A 20,858-nucleotide genomic window follows, 5' to 3' on the forward strand; every position below is an offset into this window, starting at 1 on the left:
TCACTGCTTTGTGTATTATAGCCAATTTAAAGCCAGGTTCTGTCACACGTTTGAGATCCACCACTGAATTCAGTGAGGTTGGGTGCAACGGTCAGCATGACTTGTATAACATTCTCCATCAGCGTTAAAAAGATCCAGATAAGCACTACTTATTACCTTCTGCTCTTATTTAAGATAAAGATATAAAGAAGAGTTGGATCAGCCAAAATTGATATTGTTCATTTGTGGCCATGCACTCTAAATACCTCTAGCCCTTGGCTACAGAAGCACACCTCATCCAGTCTTCTTTCTGACACCTTGTGTGGGTTCTGCTCTTCTGAATCAGAAACACACTCTAACCCAAATACATTATCCAATGCAAACCCCAAATGCATTAATGAATTGACCCAGAAGTGAGACACAAAACTTTGTGGTTTACAGTATCTGCTGAAACAACCTCATGATGCCACGAAGTTCTGAAGCTTGCCTGCCTTCAGCTTTCTCTAAGAACCTGAGCATCCCAGAGATATTCATGGCCCTTAGACGACTTCTGTGCTCAGCTTCTCTCTCTGTCAGCAGCTCCTTTCCTTCTCTTGAGCTGGAGAAGATAACCAGGTGGCCTCTCTCATCCATCCCAGTGCACTCCAGTGTTGGCTGCTCAGTCTGTCTCCCCTCCTAATGGGTCATCCTGTTCTCCCCCTCCTTCACACCGATGCCCAGGCTTGGTAACAAACTGTGTTTTCCCTTCTTACAGCTTCCTGATACAGCTTTTCCAGGCTGTGATGTCCAAAGCCTTTGGGCCTAGCTTTTCCAGGCTTTTTTTCACAGGCAGAGAAAACAATAGGAGGGGACTCCCTGATTTCAGGTTAAAAACACAGGTTTATGGGGCTTAGGCTTACCTGACAGTCTTTTCAGTTCAATGGGTGGAGGGAGGGAAGCTGGAAGTTGTCAGTGGTGAGCACTCTGTAAGTATTTAATGCTTAATGCATTTAGCATATGAACATCTAGGAGATAAGGAATAGACCTTTGTCAGTGTAAAAACAGGTAACAGACAGTAAACTTCACTCTCCAAGGACAAGTGCTAACAGTACTGAAAGCATATAGTGACTTGAAAAAGTCTTGTGAAATGGAGCCTCAGTGCATGATGGTAATTCCCTAAAGAAACACTCAAGTGGTAGTTTGGTTTTGAGATTTCAGGTGAATCCAAGTGCACTTCAGGCAAAGCAAATATGTTTTATTGCTAAGATTCACTTAAAGCTTTAGGTAAGACTTCATCTGAGCGTACTTTAGCCCGAAGGAGGTAGAAATACCAGCTTTCCTTTGAATTCTCTTGCTCAGATAGCTCTTCTCTTGGTTATTTTTATCACTTATTTGTGGCTTTCATCTTAACACTTGCACAATCTCTTCCAAGAAGAACGACAAACTGTTTTTCCTTATGAGGAAAGACTGAGGGAGCTGGGTCTCTATAGTTTAGAGGAGACTGAGGGGTGACCTTATAAGTGTCTATAAATATATAAAGGGGGAGTGTCATGAGGATGGAGCCAGGCTCTACTCAGTGGCAAACAATGATAGGACAAGGGGTAATGGGTACAAACTGGAACACAAGAGGTTCCACTTACACTTGTCTGTGCTTTTGGGATGCTTTTCTCCCACTGCTTCCTCCCCTTCCATCTCTTGGGCAGTTCTTTGGATTAGTGAATGTTTATAAAGCTCATTAAACCCTTGCAGGAAGGATGTGAGGAGTAAAATCATAGATGCAAGTCTGGGAGACCTTTCCCAATCCTGTCTCACAGACCATGCTTCCTAGACCAATGAACATTGCATTCCTTTCCCCTATACTTCTTCAGTCTCAAGATCCCTGCAAAAGGGATTTTGGGGTTGTTCTGTCCTTTCTAACAGGTCCTATCCTCTATAACATAACAATTAGAACAATGATAATAACAAAAATAGCTACAACTCAAAATGTAGTCCCAGTTAGAATCATAGAACAGTTTGGGTTGGAAAGGACCTTAAGATCATCCAGTTCCAACTCCCCTGCCATGGGCAGGGACACCTTGCACTAAACCATCTCACCCAAGGCTCTGTCCAGCCTGGCCTTGAACATCGCCAGGGATGGAGCATTCACAACTTCCTTGGGCAACCCATTCCAGTCACCTAAAATGAAGTGTCCAATATGAAATATTTCCTCTCTTTTGAATCCTTCTTTCCCCCCTCCCCCGTATTGTAATCTCCATCAAACTTTCTGAAGTAGCTTCCAAGTATTCACATCACCTTTTTGGAAAGAAACTGTCCATTATTATCAAAAGTGAGAGCAATTGGAGCTCCGGCAACCTGAGAACACTGCCCACTTGTCTTCTATCTAAGCACCCAAGCTGGAGGCACAAAGAATTAAAGCTCTTTTAAAACCAGATGTGCAAAATCATGCTTTGTTTCCTTCAAAGGATACGTTTTTAGTCACGAGTCACTCCTTCCCCATCACAAGGGGAACCAAACCTAGGTCTTCCAAGCAATGACTTCTTTTATGATCTTTCCTACAACTGGTCTGTGTAAGACAGAAAACAAAACCAAGTTCATTAACTCCTGAGAGCCTTCTAATATTAGCAATTCAGTCAATATCTGGATGCCTGCAGGTTTGCATGCACTTTTTCTTCCCACATTTGTTTAGAAACGGTTGTCTGCCCTTCAACTAGGTCTTCTTCCTGCCCTGCATGGGAGGGACTCGATCCCAAAGTGCCGCATTTGCCAAGTTCCCCAGGCTTTTGCCATCTTACAGGTTGTTGTCCCAGCTTTTTGCTTGGGTGAACTGATACAGCGAGCAAAAAGAAGGAGCTTGGTGACTCCTGAAAGGCCCTGGAAAAGGCAGAAGGAAGCTCCAATGTCACAAGACAGAGCGAGGATTACTTCTGGTACCCCCCAGACAATTCAAACCCTCTGTAGCCCCTGGGCAATAGACTCCAGAGGAGCCCTACTCTCAAGAGTGAAGACAAGCCCCTCTTTTTGATAAGGCAGTGAAAACAAGGTGCCTTGGGCAGGATTCTTGGTGCTGCAAACCAAGTGTTTCTTCACCAGCAACAGCAGTTCACCAAAGATGACACTTGCAAACCAACCTGCTGAGCTAGCAGCCGGTACGTGGAGGAGGAAGAGATCTCCTGAGTGGTAAACCACATAACTCTGCAAATTCAAACAGCAACTCAGAGGGAGATGGTACAAGAAGAAAATCTGTGGTTTATGTCTCCCTGTTATCGTTGTGTTCCTGTATGGAAAGTCCTTCCTGCTCAGGCTTGAAGGTTTTCCGTGATTTGCTGTCTCTACTTCCAGCAAAATTACACAGCTCCTTTGAGATCAACAGGAAATGTTTCTCTTCTTTCAACCATCACAGAAACCCCTCTTCCTAAAGCCTTGCTTAGGCACCAGCCCCAGCTTGGCGAAGTCTCCTTTACACTCTCTGGAACGCCTGTGGTCATGTCTTGTATGGCTGGTCTTATTGAAACTACCTAGATTTTCTAGGAAATGACCCAATCCAGCTATAACTGTAGCACAAGGCAGTCTCACTGCTTTTGGGAAATGCTGTAGGAAACCACCCAGCAGTCTTAGAGAAAATGGTCAAGAGCTGCTGCCTGCAAGCCTGCAATGGGTAGCCTTGCTGTAACTTGCTACACAGTTGTACAAAGTCTCCTCAGGGAGCAGGTAAGTGGCCATATCATTCATTAGTCCTGGTTTATCATCCATCCATCCATCCATCCATCCATCCATCCATCCATCCATCCTCCCACCCACCCACCCATCCATCCACCCATTCCATCCCTGACGGTGTTCAAGGCCAGGCTGGACAGAGCCTTGGGTGAGATGGTTTAGTGTGAGGTGTCCCTGCCCATGGCAGGGGGGTTGTAACTGGATGATCTTAAGGTCCTTTCCAACCCTAACTATTCTATGATTCTATGATTCTATGATTCTATGATAATGATCACTTATACAGGCCTCCATCAGCTGAAGGCTGTTGCAGATGCAGTGCCAATGGCATCGGTGAGGTGAATGTCTAAAACCAACAAATGCATGACACCAGCCTCTAGACTCGACTGCACTTCCTGCCTCTGAAGCAAAAACTTATCTTAGCTACTTTGTGTTATTTTAATCTCTTTCTTTCTATTGCTTTCAATCCCGCGATGTCCCATCATGAAAGGGAATGAGCTGCAGGTTCCAGCTTGCCTCATACAAGAGGCTCTTGGAAGTGTAAGATCATTACAGAAATTACAATAGATGCTCAAGGAAGGGGTCTGCACCACAGGGTGCAGCGTGGTGTAAACCAGCTCAAGCAGTCTGCACCACATAGCTGGAAGGAAGGTAGGTGTACCAGCACAGTGCTCTGCCTGACCTAATAAGCTCAGAAGCCTCTGGACCTTCACTTGTGTCTCTTCGCAATGCTCACCTAAGGCAAGTGTGATGCTATTGAACTTGGCACACTAATGGTTTGCACAGTATAAACACATCCTAATTTTGCTTACAGATTCTTTTTCACTAGCGATGACACAACCGTGTCGAAATGATGTACAAGTCAATCGGTGATAATGAACGTAAAGAATACGTTGGTGGTGTTGTTTCAACAGAGACAACAATTTCATTTCTAAGCACACATTCTGGATGCCAGGTATTTCACACCACTTTCTGTTGGGCTGCAGAAGTGTCTAGAGCAGCTAGAAATACTCAGGTCTGATTGAATTCAACCACCCAGTCTTAACCCAGCAGTTGAGATACTGACTGCTCCAGTTCCAGCTGGAGCAGGACACCCATAAGGTCTTCCTCCCTCAGTTCTGAACCCAGCCTGGAAATGGAGTGTTTCCAGAAAAGAAGAACCATGCCCTTGATTCTTGTAATTATGTGCAACACACATCACACAGGAAGTGCTGTTTCCTATTTTCAGATATAGGGTTTAACTATGTGCTTGTTCACGAAGTAGAAGACCCGGTCAGACAGCCCCAGCTTGATAAATCAGTGAGTAGCTTATTTTTTTTCCTTTTTTACATGTAAATGTGTCTATGCAGTTACAGGTTCACTCAGTGGGGATGTATATGTGCCTAATGACAGTGGCAGTAGAGCAACCATTCAAGCAGAGGCACTATCTTTAAGAACAATTGAGTCTCGTAACTAGCTTGTGACTGGGGATGAGGTTAAATGTGAGAGTAGAGGATTGCACTGGACAAACGGTGTAGGAAATGCTATTCTTTTTTTGTACTAGAAACTTACTGGGTCTTGATTTTGAACCTGTTCCAGGAGATCAGTAGCTTGAAGATGTATTCTGCTAAGGATATAAACCACTCAGATGTGAAACCCTTCATGCTTAACCTAACCTCTGCTAATCCTAGCTGCATCTTGCCCTGTGAGATGCAAATGCTCTGCATCTCCTCTCCTCATCATTATCCTATCGCATGGTTTCTTTGTGTTATTTGTTTAATCTGTTAAAAGTGCTGTTTCATTGTCATGTTATAGAAGAATATGTTCTTTGGGATCAGTTCTGCTTTTTAATGTGATGTCTCTGCGCTATTACATTAGAAAGCTTCTACCCCGTAACTCAGCTGGAGACATCAGCCATAATCTGGCTTGCAATTTTTGTGAACACATTTTTCCATGAATAAAATTCATCAGTACTACACTGGAATTGTACTCTCTCCATATACAAGGGATGGTGAGCTCTCTGCTTGGATAAATGAGACTTGCCACTTGGGTATTAGTGAAAACAGCTACAACAGCCTAAGAATATAACTTGTGTGTGTGTAATATATCAAATATGCAGCTATAGCAACACTTGCTTTCATGGGAAAACTGCACTGTGATTTGCAAGGAACAGTGGGCTTGAACTCTGCGTGGAGACCCTTATAGCAATAACATGACCGGGACATGATCCTGCCATGCAAGTGGCCATCTCCACTCCGGACTGTTATCCTTCTTTCTTATATTCGAGTTCATCTCCAGATGGGTTGTGACTACAACTCAATGTTTTATGTGAAGCAGTTTAAGTAGAGAACACTGCGGAAAACCCACACCACTGAACAGAGATACTAGCACAGGACTTTGCCTACACAAGGGAAAAGTCCTCTTAAACATACAGCCACGATTTAGAGGAAGACATTGAATAGCTGTCACAAGTTTCTCTTTCTCAGAGTGCTCATTTTCGGTGCTTATGCTGCTCTTTCACTGTACATTTGTTTAGGTAAGAATGCTTCCTACTTCTTCTGTCTTGTGACCACAGACTGCCTCTATTTAGATGCATAAAAGCTCAGAATGTTTGCAGTGTCTTTCTGGGTTTGGTGGGAATAGAGACAATTGGATCCTGAGGCTTCCCAGGGAATTAAGGCAGTTTCTTCCAGCCCAGAACATGTTTTTTCCATGCAAGTTCTGCAGGGATGAAGAAACCTCCTCAGTCAGGAGGCAGTTCTGAGGAGCTGTTTCTAATGCTCAGCTCTTATAGCAGCGGAAGAGGTTTCCAAAGCGAGGTTTCGTTTTGGAGGGGACTGTCTGGTGAGGTCGCACCTCGGTTGCCTGCTTTTGCAGAAATCATCCAGACTTCCTGTTAGCAACCAAAAGGACCCTGCACAGGCAGAGACTAGGGGGGGTGTGGGCACTGGTGGCCACATGCAGTCCATAAAACCAACGAGAAAGCCCCTCAACTGAAAACCACGAAGACTTCCTCAATGTTCATTTGTCATTTTGGAAGAGGGAAATAAGCCAAATAATCACAAGTTGTCAAATCATAACCTGTCTGAAGAGCCTGTTTATATGTACAGCACAAGAGCAGAGGTAGCTGGAGATTTCTTTGCTTACACACCAACATGGTGCTCCATGCCTAGATAATTTTTCAGCCAAACCCAGACTTCTTGGCAAGGAAGTCTGCAGATGTTCCCTTCGGCATTAAAATCTCAGTTAGATTGGGTATTAGGAACAATTTCTTCCCCAAAAGGCTTGTCAAGCACTGGAAGAGGCTGCCCAGGGCAGTGGTTGAGTCACCATCCCTGGAGGTATTTAGCAGACCTGTGGGTGTGGTGCTGTTGGACATGGTTTAGTGGTGGACTTGGCAGTGTGTGGTAATGATTGGACTTGATGGTTTTAAGAGTCTTTTCCAATCCAAATCATTCTATGATTCTACAATGCCATGATTCAATAGATGAGTGTATATGTATGCATGTACACTTGTGCATTACACACAAAGAAAGTTGCTTTAACACTGTGTAATCGATAGAATTTATTCAAGAACACTATTTATATTACATATATATCCACTGGGATAAAGACCCAGATTAAACTACGTCCTCTAGGCTACAGTATGGGCTGGCATGGTGAGAAGGTGGCCGTGTCCCAAGGAGAAGCACGGTGCACTTTGCACACTGGATGCTGTGCTTGCTTTTTGCTGCCTTCCTTGCTCTCTCCATCCCTTTGGAAAACCACCGCTGAGCACAACAGCCCCATGAGCAGCTTCAGTGTGTGCTTGAGCCCAGAAACCCCCTGTGTGCTGGGCTGCATCAAAATCAGTGTGAGCAGCAGGTTGAGGGAGGTGATCCTGCCCCTCTGCTCTGCTCTCCTGAGACCCCACTTGCAGCACTGTGTGCAGCTCTGGTGTCCTCAACATCAGAAGGACATGGAGCTGTTGGAGCAAGTCCAGAGGAGGCCATGAGGATGCTCAGGGGCTGAAGCACCTCCCATACAAAGACAGGCTGAGAACATTGGGGCTGTTCAGCCTGGAGAAGAGAAGCTGCGTGGAGACCTCAGAGCAGCTTCCAGTGTCTGAAGGGGGCTACAAGGATGCTGGAGAGGGACTCTTCATCAGGGACTGTAGTGACAGGACAAGGGGTGATGGGTTCAAACTGAAACAGGGGAAGTTCAAGGCAGATCTAAGGCAGAAGTTCTTCCCTGTGAGGGTGCTGAGGTGCTGGCACAGGGTGCCCAGAGAAGCTGTGGCTGCCCCATCCCTGGCAGTGTTCAAGGCCAGGTTGGACACAGGGGCTTGGAGCAAGCTGGTCTAGTGTGAGTGTCCCTGCCTGTGGCAGGGGGTTGGAACTGGATGATCTTAAGGTCCTTTCCAACCCAAATCATTCTGTGGTTCACAGGTATAGAGATGGGTTTCCTGGGAGCTCCACAGGTACAAATGCTCACGTGCTCAACAGCAAAAAGCATTCCAGAGGAGGACACCCGCGTGTTTCGTTCCCATCACTGACAAGCTTGGAGTTTCTCTACTTTAACATCCTTCTCTTCCTTTCCAGACCAACACACCATGGAAAACCACACCACAGACTCAGGCAACTGGGAACAGACAACAGGATATGACTACGGTGATGCAGTACCGTGTGAGGGAACAGAGGAAAAGCACTTAGCAGAGAAGCTTTTGCCACCGCTCTATTCTTTGGTGGTGATTTTTGGCCTCACAGGCAACATGCTTGTTGTCCTTGTCCTGGTAAAATACAAGAGATTGAGGAGCATGACTGACATCTACCTGCTCAATTTGGCAATTTCCGATTTGCTCTTTGTATTTTCTCTCCCTTTCTGGGCTTATTATGCTGTCCACGACTGGATTTTTGGAGAGGCGCTGTGCAGGATTCTCTCCGGTGTCTACCTCCTTGGCTTCTACAGTGGGATCTTCTTCATAATCCTGTTGACCCTAGACAGGTATTTGGCCATAGTGCACGCAGTGTTTGCTTTGAAAGCCAGGACAGTTACCTACGGCATCCTCACCAGCGTGGTCACTTGGGCTGTTGCAGCGTTTGCTTCCGTTCCTGGCATGGTGTTCCACACAACTCAGAAGGAAAATGGACGTTACACTTGCAGTCCTCATTATCCAAGTGGTACCGCAATCAACTGGAAGTACTCCTATACTTTAAAGATGAACATCCTGGGTCTCATTGTTCCAATGGCTATCATGATTTTCAGTTACTCACAGATTCTGAAAACATTACTGAGGTGTAAGAATGAGAAGAAACAGAAGGCAGTCAGGCTTATTTTTGTGATCATGATCTTTTACTTCATCTTCTGGACACCGTTCCACATTTCAACTTTTCTGCACACATTTCAATATGTACTTTTTGTCACAAGTTGTGAATTCGAGGCTCGGCTGCACAAAGCAATCCAAGTGACGGAAACGCTCTCCATGATCCACTGTTGTATCAACCCTGTCATCTACGCGTTCGCTGGAGAAAAGTTTAGGAAGTATCTCCGTGTCTTCTTCCGAAAGCACGTTGCTGCCCACCTCTGTAGGAAATGCCCAGCTCTTTATCATGAGGACCTAGAAAGAGTAACTTCCATAGCCACACCATCCACTGCAGAGCGTGACGTCTCTACTGGACTGTAAAGATACCCCAAGGCAATAGTTAGTTGCATCACTTGCTTTGCCTTAGGGACCGCCTGATGCTATTGAAGGTCTTTCTGCCAACCACTACTGAATGAGCCTCAGTTCTTGTGGTTAACTGTTCCTGGGGGTTTTATATATAGCATTTTCCATTCTTAAACTAAGTGAATCATGGAGTTCTCCAGAGCATCAAGATTTGGGTGGGACCTAAACCAGTATGATTCTGTTTCTTCACCCAAATTCTGTCCAATGAACCAATGCTAGTGAGATTGACCTGGGGACAATACAGTATTGAAGAGACTAAGGAGTACTATATCATCTCACAAGAGCCATTTACTGGTGTGTGAACACCATAAAATGAACGCTGGGATGAAGCTTTGAGGATAGATGTACCTGTTTAGCATTCAGCATTAATGGAGTAACGTTTGGAAGTGGCTGTATTCTTTCTGCAACACGGTCACAGGCATTTGATAGGGGGAGGCCTTAAGTTTTCTTCATGTCCAGCCCCTTATTTCCCCTGCATGAATAAAAGATATTTCCATGAAAAGGAATTTGAGGATGAATATGAGATAGATCAATGTGATATCTCTCCTCTGATGGGAGAGTTGAACCACCTTTATCTCACAGGGCCATTTAACCCAGGGGTTTACCTGTTAGCTAATAGTGTAGTAATTTTTCAACATAATCCTTTGGACTATAGGCTAAGTTATAGTCTTTTTGTTGGAGTTCTTTAATGTTATGCCTGCCATAGCTCTGTTCAGGTGCTAACATTTTCCAAAGTGGGCTTAGTGGATGCAGTTTTTCTCCAAGGAAAGCAGCACTTTTAACCAATAAAAGGCCCTGAGCAGAGATCTGCAAGGCCAGAATGAAAATCACCTTGGTTTTTGCTATGCAACTTTCTGTATTAAAGAAGTACCAGGACTCTGAAGGATTCTGGACACTGTGAGCACAGCACTGAGTGGGGGCCTCCCTATTCCTGGACAAGGTAAATCATGTGTGTAGAGGAAGACTTTACATGGCAGATGCAGTAAGTGGGTCAGGTTAGGCTCCTGCGTGAGAAAAACATGCTCTTCACAGCTCCTAAGTGTGATGCTTGGGATACACTTCCAGGCAGACAGTAGCCTTGGAACTGCAAAAGCAACCAACTGCAGAGGAGTCATACCTGGAGAAGAGTGCTCATGGCCTACTGCATGCTGATTGACGACTCGAGGCCGTTAGTCAACTGGTGTCCTATGGCCATACATTTATGCCATTGCTGTACAAGAAAGTGGTGCTCTGGGGACGTGATGTTAGCAAAGAAGAAGAGGGAGAACTTGCTTCAGACTGTAAGGAAGTGCAGGTGAACACTCTTTATACAAGAGAACTGTCCTCCTGCTTTTTCTCTCATTTACATCAAAGGGCACCACTCTTACAGGTAAGGCCTTGCCTATGGGAATCTGGAAGTTCAACTAACCTCCAGGCAACATAAGGACACAAGAAGGGATTCCACACTACTTAACATGAGGCACATGATTCAGATGCCTCATCTGAAGCAAGTATCTTCAAGGTCCTTCAGTGGTCAGCAGAGAAAGAGAGATGCCCAAGTCAGAAGCAGACATATGATTGAAACGGGACGATTACCTGTCCAACTGCAGGAGGAACTTAGAAAACCCTCTTCATTTGGGTTCAGATGCCTTAATCCAGGTGGTGCAAATACTCTTCTCCCTCAAGCCTTGTAGCATCAACCACTGCATCTGTTAGTTGTTAGTTTTTATCCTATCAGCTGTTATAATCTGCCCACTGTCTTGTGATGTCAATAGCCAAAAGACCCAAAACTATCCCCACAGTAAGCTTCGTTGCTTGGAAATAATACTCTTCCTTCCTTTTGTACTGTTTTACTGCACAAAAGTGGAAGCACCTTTTTAATATTAAAGCAGAAATGAGTTCAGTGTGATACAAACCCTGCTGTAACTGTGATGTTGCTACTGCTGTAGCTTAAATTCTTGCCCTGTTGGAATTCTGTTTCTTTCTGTTTCCATGTTAATGAAGGGAAATTAATAAAATCAGTGTCTGAAAAACAATGTAAACCCTGTAGCACCGTGTCCTTCTCCATCAGTAAAAGGGCATCAGCTCTGCTCATAGAACAGATTTAAACCCTTGCCATACCACACTCCAGCAAAAGAAACCAAAGAAAGAACTGTCTGCCCAGTCCTCAAGCTACTGTAACTGGCCCAGATTTATCTATCCACAAGCTTGAGTAGAGGGCATTACAAAAGCTTTGGGACCACAGGTTTTAGATGGGTGAAATCTGGAGAAACAGGGCTGTGTATAAGTAGAAGAGGAGGTATAAAGGAGCGTAATAACAGCTGACACTCTTAATAGTGATATAAAGACTTTTAATATTGGGATGAAGACTCCATAGACTTTCTGCAGCTGATTTCCGACCTCCTTGCACTGTATAGAGTGACGCCAGCCAGGTGATGCACCTGATCTCTCAAGGTTTATGCTTAAGGAATGTTAAGCATTTAAAGCTCAACATGGAAATATGCTTCTGCTTCACCGTATCATTCTAGGAATGTCTTTACAGCGGGAGTGAGTGCCACAATGCTAAACAGGACTTCTACTCATCAATGAAATAAAACCATAACAGGTACAGTTCTGAGCTACATCAACCCACTGTGTGATTCCTTTTCTTACTGAACAATAGCTTCAATTGCTTGGTAAAATCAGGAGGTTCACCTGCAGGTGAAATTCTTACATGTGCTGTAGCTCCTGGCAAGCAGCAGCGCATGTTCCCAAAGAGATGCTGGGCAAGGGACTGAGAAAAGCTGAAAAAACCCTGACTTGTAGCAATGCTGCTGGCATTGTCCATACCTCAGTGTTGACACACACGCTAGATGGAGGCAATCTAAAGGACAAGGATGCTGGAGAGCGGCTCTTCATCAGGGACTGTAGCGATAGGACAAGGGGTGATGGGTTCAAACTGAAACAGGGCAAGTTCAGGTTAGATCTAAGGCAGAAGTTCTTCCCTGTGAGGGTGCTGAGGCGCTGGCACAGGGTGCCCAGAGAAGCTGTGGCTGCCCCATCCCTGGCAGTGTTCAAGGCCAGGTTGGGCACAGGGGCTTGGAGCAGCCTGGTCTGGTGTGAGGTGTCCCTGCCCATGGGAGGGGTTGGAACTGGATGAGCTTTAAGGTCCTTTCCAGCTCAAACCAGTCTGGGATTCTGGGACTCTATGAAGGCAGCAGGGAGGAAGGGGTGATGCAGCAAGAGGATGGCCAGTCCCAGCCTGGTGTGATGGAGCTTCAGATTGGGTGGGAGACCGAGTCCTGCAGAGGTTCATTGACAGTGACTGAGGGGAGCAGGGGCCAAAAGGAAGCTCTAACAGCATTGGTGAAGAGCACACCAGCAGCACCCCAGTGCCAGCAAACAGCACCAGGGGCCCGGGCTCACCTCCAGCCACATGTAAGACCTGATCAAATCTGACTTCCCAGCAGCTCTGCTTATGTGCAGCTGCTGTAGAGCTGAGTGAACACACGGTGTAGGTGCTGATAACAAAAGCCACAGCGCAGGTTCCTGCTGCCAGCATGTGTCCCTGTATTGGGGCTGCAGATGTCACAGCTATTCTCACTCTGCGTCTCAGGCAGCTGTAAGACCCAGCTGATGAGCGGACCAAAACCATTCCCCTTGGTTAACCGCTGTAACCGTGAGTGCCAGAGGCCCTCTTTTGGCGTGCAACCCCCTCTGCACTCTTACAGTGGTGCTCAGTAAATGCGATACCCAGCTGCTGATCACACTGAGATTGCGGAAGGTTTTGGAGCCTCCAGCAGGCTCAGTAACATGTAACAGAGAACAGTGAGGCAGGTTTCAGAAAGGAATTCTTTTAAGTGTCTCTTAATTTCAGTCTGTGGGCTCTTTAGGAATTATACACTGAAACATTAATTTGATACATTGAGAATTATAAGAATTAATGGCAAAAGTGCAGGATTTTGGCAGCAATTAGGAGCTTGATTATTTAGGAGTGGAAACATCTCTTCCCACTGACTCTATAGGGGGTCCATCAGGTAGTGCGAGCATACCCTTAAAATACCCTACAGTGGCCATTCACTTTGACCCTGAGAATCCAGCCCTTAGAGAGCTCACTGAAACAAGTGATTTGGAAAGGAAGAGAAAAATCTATTGATCCTTTGGGATAAAGACCTTGAAGAGTCCTTCCCTCATGCAAAGAAGGGCTGACAAGGAAAACAGGCCATGCTTTTTGCTTGTTACTGTCTCCCCCCAGATCTGAGAGGTAACTGAGAAGCCGTGATTCCCTTGGCTTCCATTAAGGAATGGCAGCATCCAAAGCAAGACATCTCCATTGGGCTTTTGGCAGTTTAGAATCTTTTAAGGCTACTGAGGACTGAGTGCAGGAAAGATGTTCCTTGAGCACCTTCACTAGGTTGATAGAATCAGACACTCTGGAACTGCCCAAAGAGATGTCAAGGGGGGGGACACAACAGGAGGATGTGCTTTATTTGGTATCTTCTCAAGGTTTCTATCTCAGGGGTTCCCAGGTATCTGATAAGGCATCACCTTGTTCTTGCTTTTTTCTGTACCTTTCCAGCCTCCCGTGTGGTTTCTTTGATGTCTAAGAAGGATCTAAAAAGCTGCTCATGGTGCAGCTTCAGTTTGACTCAAAAAGGCACAGGATCAGCCACAAGGAAGTGAACTGATCGGAAATCAGATTCTATCAGGTTTTTCTGAAGCTTGATTCTGAAGTAACAGTGTTGTTTTAAAAGAAGTGAGACTCACTATAGAGGCTAAGTCATAGTCTTATGAGAGGGATTGAAACAAAAACCACAGTCCAAAAGACTAGGTTGGAGGAGAATAGAATCAATCACATCTCCTAAAATACAAAGACTGAAACTCAGAGCAAGCCAACGCAAAGCACAGGTAATTCTGAGTAGAAGCAGAAGCTTTCTACAAAAGCTTCACTTTTTGTCCCTGGGCAAACCCCATAAAGCATTGAATGATTCAGAAACATAAAGGGATGAACCTCCTGCAAACTGGTCCTGCTCCAAGGAGCTTAGCTCAATCAAAAAGAGACCACAACAATATAACACCCCCCTTTCTAAAGCTCCAGCTGCGGGTTGTGAAACCGTGAGTTCAGCTCCTAGGAGGATCCACATTTCAACATCTCTGCACGTCTCACAGCAAAGTAACATCTGATGGCTCATTTTTAGCAAAAAGAGAACTGCTCCTTGATTTATTTTTTTTTTTTCAATGCAAACAGACTTGTTTGCTAGAAGTTTTCAAACGGATACATCCTTTTTCAAGCAGGAAGAGGTGTTTTTGAGCTTCCTCTCGTGACTGACAAGTCGGTTTAGCGTTATTCTCCATCTAATAACCCAAGCCATCACTCCCACCATAAGACACATGGTAAGTCATCTTTGCTTGTTTTTCACATATAGGAGTTGCTTAGGTAGTCTAATGCCTGAGGTGAAAAAACACTTGTGGAATCTTGCCTGGGAACTCCCCTTTAACAGTTACACTGGGAAATGCATGGGATATTGTAAATGGAATACACTATTTCTAAGTGACAGAACCACTACAAGACCTGAGCAGAGGACCCAGGCAAGCAAAAAAGTAAACCTGTAGAGATTGAGCTAAGAAATATGATGGAGAATGCTTGTGATATTTTTTTTCTCTGAAGATCATAGAATCACAGAATGGTTTGGGATGGAAAGGACCTTGGGATGATCCAGTTCCAACCCCTGCCACGAGCAGGGAGAATATATAAGAAATGTATAAGATGATAAATAGTGATGGAAGTCTGGATTTTAAACCTGCTACTGCAAGGACAAACCAGCTTGTTTCAGTGAAGAGTCCTAACTCTTCTCACAGGATGAGTACAGAAAATCTGATGCTGTGTTTTAAACACTGTGCCATGGAACTTGTTCACGTGCAGCATAGCTGGCACTTTACCTCTATTTACTACAGCTTTTGAACTGCTACCATTATATAGCACTGTGCAAATGAACTGAAAATCACTTAATAAAGTCTTGCTTCTTTAGAAACAGAGGGCTCTGCCCTGAAACTCAGACTGAAACACGGCATGAGTTACTCAGCCTTTCTATGGAGCTTTTCTCTCCAGAACTGCATGACAGACTGCTGGTCTTAACCAGAGCAATAGAATTTGTACAGCAGATTGCAGATATCCAGAGATCCTGCATTTATCTAAGCTGTATTTAACATAAGATAGACCTCTTTTTGAAACATCCTTTCTTCAGGGATCTTCCAGTATTATCTTTGAGCTTATCTGACCATTAGAACATTAGGTGAACAAGCCAGGTCGATTATAACCCACTGAAGCGTTCTAGCCAGTGGCCAGCACTGCGTCCTAAAGGAGTGAGATTTCTGCATAAAGCACAAAACCACTTACAATTCCTTCTTCTGCTTTCCACATTTAGTACCTCAAGTTTCCCTTGTCAGCATGTGCTGCATACTACACAATACAATGTAGTAAGTAGTAAGAGCTTTTTCAGAGAGGCTGCTGAAGCAAGGGCTGGGCTAGAGGAATAGGGCTCAGTGAAAGGCAGCACCCGGAGGGGAGACCACAATTTAAGCATGCAAAAAGGGTTGAGAGGAAGGAGATGAAACGCAGGGAAGATGTGGTTGTCTTTCCAAGAAAGCAGAGGAAAAGGAGGGAAGGCATTGAGACAGCAGTTAGCAGGGAGAAGGGGCTGGCACAGAAAGAATTACCACAATAATGTGGAGGCAGCATTTTGCAGTAACATTTGCATGAATCCTATTGACCATAAACTCATAAAATCCCATTCTGGGTTTATGACCTGGGTGTTTTCCACACCCGTGTTTATACACGAGCATCACGCAGGTGCCAAACGATCAAGACAGGACCTGCTGAGTCTGGCACTCTGCTGCAGCCAGTGCCACATCCCATAATCCCAATACACAGCATGGCTGAGTGACACATCCGAAATGAAGGTATTTGGCTAGGTGCATTACCAGGGACTTGTACTGTCAGGGTATGCAACACAGATGTAGCTGAATGGAATATTAACTATTTCACAGTGTCTGAGTCTGGTCATGTTTTGAAAGAAAGAAGTTCATTTTTTGGACCAAAGAGTGTTTTATAAAGGTGGGTTTGTTTTTTTTTTCTAGAAAAGTTGCTGAAAATACTTAAATCTAAACCCTCAGATACATTAAAATCAACTTATTTACTGTCAATACACCTGAGCCACAACCACTTCCTTTCCCAACAATCCCACTGTCTCAGTATACAAATAACTGTGTAGTTAGTATGGCTTGCGGGGGGGAAAGGCTTCACAGAGATTGCCTTTGAGAAGTCTGGCAGCAAATCTTTCCTCCCCAAGAAACTGTGTCTGGGCAAAGCTGAGACCCAAACCCCAAAACACACCAAGTTTCTCTTCTTGTTCTCCTGAAAACTTCACGCCATGCTCCACACACCAAAGGAATGGATGAACATGGATGTACTCAGTCTTGATGCTCTTCGGAGCAGAGATGACAGCCGGACTGGGGAAGAAGTTGGGGAAGGGGTGGGAAAAAGGTTTGCAGAAACAGCACCTCTTTTTTGTCCCCAAGGTGCAGACTGGGCTCCAATAGTTCTTGCTCCTTTTGGGGCAGGTTCCTGTCTGTGCTCTACAGCATGAGAATCTCCATTAGCACCTGGCAGCTCAGGAGGGGCTCAGATCCTGGGACAGGAAACTGGTCAAAGACCGTGCAACCAGTCCCTTCCCAAGGACCTCAGCTTAGGTTTAGCTAAATTAACCCCTTTAACACAAAATACAGTAAGGACATTGCCATTTTGAGCAATCAGTGCTTACAGGATGAAAAAGTCCTTTGAACTTAACAGTTTTGTCTAGAGAGACACAAAGAGGCGCTTCAGGGATTTCACAGGCTGCAAATCAGAGTGGATCACTATGAGCGTCACCAAAAGCAGACCAAGGGTCTGCCCCTGGCTCCCTCCAGCCATAAGCTGAGTTTCTTCCTGCAGAGAGAATGAAGTGGTGGTTTTGAGCTACTGCTGAGCACAACAGCACCAAACTACCCGCTGCTCAGATTGAATTCATCATTCCTCTGCTTCTGGTTGGGTCAGGCAGCTGGTGGTAAGGGAAACCACACCAGAGAGCGTACACATAGGAAATCATCCTCAGCACACTTCCAACATGCAGCAGTGTGGCTTCACAGGTACAGAGATGGGTTTCCTGGGAGCTCTGCAGTTTCATTCTCATCCACACCCTGAGGTGCAAATGCTCATGTGCTCAACAGCAAAAAGCATTGCAGAGGAGGACACCCGTGTGTTTCGTTCCCATCACTGACAAGCTTGGAGTTTCTCTACTTTAACATCCTTCTCTTCCTTTCCAGACCAACGCACCATGGAAAACCACACCACAGACTTAGACAACTGGGAACAGACAACAGGATATGACTACGGTGATGCAGTACCGTGTGAGGGAACAGAGGAAAAGCACTTAGCAGAGAAGCTTTTGCCACCGCTCTATTCTTTGGTGGTGATTTTTGGCCTCACAGGCAACATGCTTGTTGTCCTTATCCTGGTAAAATACAAGAGATTGAGGAGCATGACTGACATCTACCTGCTCAATTTGGCAATTTCTGATTTGCTCTTTGTATTTTCTCTCCCTTTTTGGGCTTACTATGCTGTCCACGACTGGATTTTTGGAGAGGCGCTGTGCAGGATTCTCTCCGGTGTCTACCTCCTTGGCTTCTACAGTGGGATCTTCTTCATAATCCTGTTGACCCTAGACAGGTATTTGGCCATAGTGCACGCAGTGTTTGCTTTGAAAGCCAGGACAGTTACCTACGGCATCCTCACCAGCGTGGTCACTTGGGCTGTTGCAGCGTTTGCTTCCGTTCCTGGCATGGTGTTCCACACAACTCAGAAGGAAAACGCACATTACACCTGCAGTGCTCACTATCCATCAGAGCAGAGAGATGTATGGAAGCAATTCCTGACCTTAAAAATGAACATCCTGGGACTGGTTATCCCAATGTTCATTATGATCTGCAGCTACACGCAAATTATAAAGACATTACTGCAATGTAGGAATGAGAAGAAACATAAAGCGGTCAGGCTGATCTTTATCATCATGATTGTCTACTTTGTTTTCTGGGCACCGTACAACATCTGCATTTTCCTGCGTGATTTTCAAGGTGCCTTTTTCATCAACACTTGTCAAGGCAGTGGTCAACTGCACAAAGCGATCCAAGTGACAGAAACGCTCTCCATGATCCATTGCTGCATCAACCCTGTCATTTATGCCTTCGCTGGGGAAAAATTCAGGAAGTACCTCCATAGCTTTTTCCGAAAGCAGCTTGCATTCCACTTCCCTAAATTCTGTCCCGTTTTCTATGTTGACACAGCTGAAAGGGCCAGCTCCACCTACACGCAGTCTACTGGGGAACAAGAAGTTTCTGCTGCCTTGTAAGCTGTGCCCAGCAAAAAGGGGGAATTGACTAGCGTGGAATTAAGTCTATGATGGAAACCTGCAGAATCTGTCCTGGATTTTGGCTCCAAGGCAGCTGCAAAAGACCACAGAATGCATGTTCACCAAAGCTTGGTTTTGCTCATGTATTTGGGTATTTGTATGTAAATAGCTTTAAACTGAAACAGGGGAAGTTCAGGTTAGATCTAAGGCAGAAGCTCTTCCCTGTGAGGGTGCTGAGGTGCTGGCACAGGGTGCCCAGAGAAGCTGTGGCTGCCCCATCCCTGGCAGTGTTCAAGGCCAGGTTGGACACATGGGGCTTGGAGGAGCCTGCTCTGGTGTGAGGGGTCCCTGCCCGTGGAAGGGGACTGGAACTGGATGAGCTTTAACATCCCTTCCAACGTAAACCCTTCTTTGTTTCTATGATTAATGAAAAGGATGCATCAAATTAGCTACCTAGATACGCTCACCTGTACGGGGGAAAAAGGTGTTCGCTTTTTTTGTGTGACTGCAAAAGCATGGTTTTGTATCAGAGAGCCCAAAATCACACAAAAGCTGGGGGCCTAAGCTAGCAGGCTCATGAACTGGTTTTTTGAAGTGAACTAGAGGTTAGGAATTCACACTGGTTCTTCGGACAGATCTCTTGACTGTACCTTATACAAGGTATCTCACTCATTTAAATCAGTCTCAGTCACAGCTTTTACTAAGCCTGGTTGTATATCTCTGTAAATAATGCTAAATTACTGAGGCCTGTGATAGAGAATCCTTACAAGTGGTATGGGAAAGTCTTACACATTTAGAATAGACTCTGATAGTTCAAGGTATATTTTCCTTTGTGTATGGTTGAGTACCAATCTCTTGGATCTTTCTCATAATAGCTTTGATTACTAGGTGTTGGCATGTGAGTGACTTAAGAGTTTGATATTTCAGCAAGCTCTCTCTTAATCAACTGCTGCTTTATATGCTATTTGTACTAAAAAGCTAATCCAGTGACCTATCATTGATCAGAAAAACCCATGTGTTTGATACCTTAAAAATAAAGCACTGCACATGGAGTTTTAACCAGGCTACATCAAATACGGCTGAATCAACACAGGTTTAGCTTTTTAGTGCAGTGATTTTGCTTGCCATTTTTCTAGCCTACATAAGAGAATAACTTTAAAATCTCAAAAGAACACAGCCGCAATGGCTGCAAAACCACAACACCATCAGAGGTGTGAAAATGATGTCTGAACAGGGTTGACCCAGATGTTTTCAGTGATAAACATAGGCTATAGACATTTAAGTTATTGAAACATACGAGTAAGTAAAAATATTCACTGTTCTACAGACTACAGCATCTCTTTTCTGTTTTAGAAGCAGGCTTTTTCTGCCCTTTAGGAGTTTTACTGAGATAAAAAGCTTCCATAATTAGTAAGACTGGATTGGGGTTCCCCTTAAAGCTCAGATGCTACAAAGCACTTGAACATGTAGAAAAGATGAAATGAAAGGGGAATACTTGTGTTCTTAAGATCACAGTATTAATTTAGGACAAATTGTCCTTCCTAGCATTTCCTGTATTCCCCCTAAAATATGTGGGTTTGGACAACTGTGTAGACAGGAAATTAAAACTGAGGATTTTGATTTCCATCAGAGCAATTTCTGTTTCTCTGCTCCTCTAGATAGCCTCATAAATATTATTTTTCAAAGAAGCAACTGTTTTAAGCAGCCCCAAAGAGGTTTTACATTGCCATGTGCTTGTGAAAGCAGGAAGTAAAATAGGGAAATCTCTGCTTAGCAAACCACTTGGTTGAAGTTATTCAGTTTTGTCATATTAAGCCCCACTTTTGGACTACATCCCCGTGGGAACTGGAACAGAAGTATGCTGCAACTTCTAATATACAAGATCTTCAGCTGCATGTAAGACCCTGCACATCTGTTACTTTCTGGACTTTGCATATGCCTTTAAAACACACATCAGTATAAGCAGAAACTGGTTACTTTCAGCATCATTTGGATGTTTCCAAGTGACAAGCAGCTTCCAGAGGGAAGATGTGGAACTGAAGAGATTGGTGGCCCAGTGCCTCAGCAGCTTATCAAGACTTGCTATCCCATCACCGAGAAGGGAC

The 20,858-nt window shown here is 44.7% G+C and overlaps 2 protein-coding genes across 2 annotated transcripts; both read left to right on the forward strand.

The window, feature by feature from the left end:
- Positions 1-8,224: 8,224 nt before the first annotated feature.
- CCR2 (C-C motif chemokine receptor 2) lies at positions 8,225-11,114 on the forward strand. The gene has a single exon (XM_057431462.1). It carries the CDS (start codon positions 8,240-8,242, stop codon positions 9,308-9,310), a length of 1,071 nt encoding a protein of 356 aa, XP_057287445.1. The 5' UTR covers positions 8,225-8,239; the 3' UTR covers positions 9,311-11,114.
- A 3,428-nt stretch (positions 11,115-14,542) lies between these two features.
- Positions 14,543-19,079, forward strand: LOC130611140 (C-C chemokine receptor type 5-like). The gene is made up of 2 exons (XM_057431568.1): positions 14,543-14,704; positions 17,672-19,079. The coding sequence occupies exon 2, from the start codon at positions 17,683-17,685 to the stop codon at positions 18,751-18,753; it is 1,071 nt and encodes a 356-aa protein (XP_057287551.1). The 5' UTR covers positions 14,543-14,704; positions 17,672-17,682; the 3' UTR covers positions 18,754-19,079.
- Positions 19,080-20,858: the final 1,779 nt, after the last annotated feature.

The sequence above is a fragment of the Pezoporus wallicus genome, unplaced genomic scaffold (genome assembly GCF_028554395.1).
Source record: "Pezoporus wallicus isolate ANWC-B61680 ecotype Strahan unplaced genomic scaffold, APGP_CSIRO_Pwel_v1 scaffold_11491, whole genome shotgun sequence".
NCBI classification, from domain to species: domain Eukaryota; kingdom Metazoa; phylum Chordata; class Aves; order Psittaciformes; family Psittacidae; genus Pezoporus; species Pezoporus wallicus.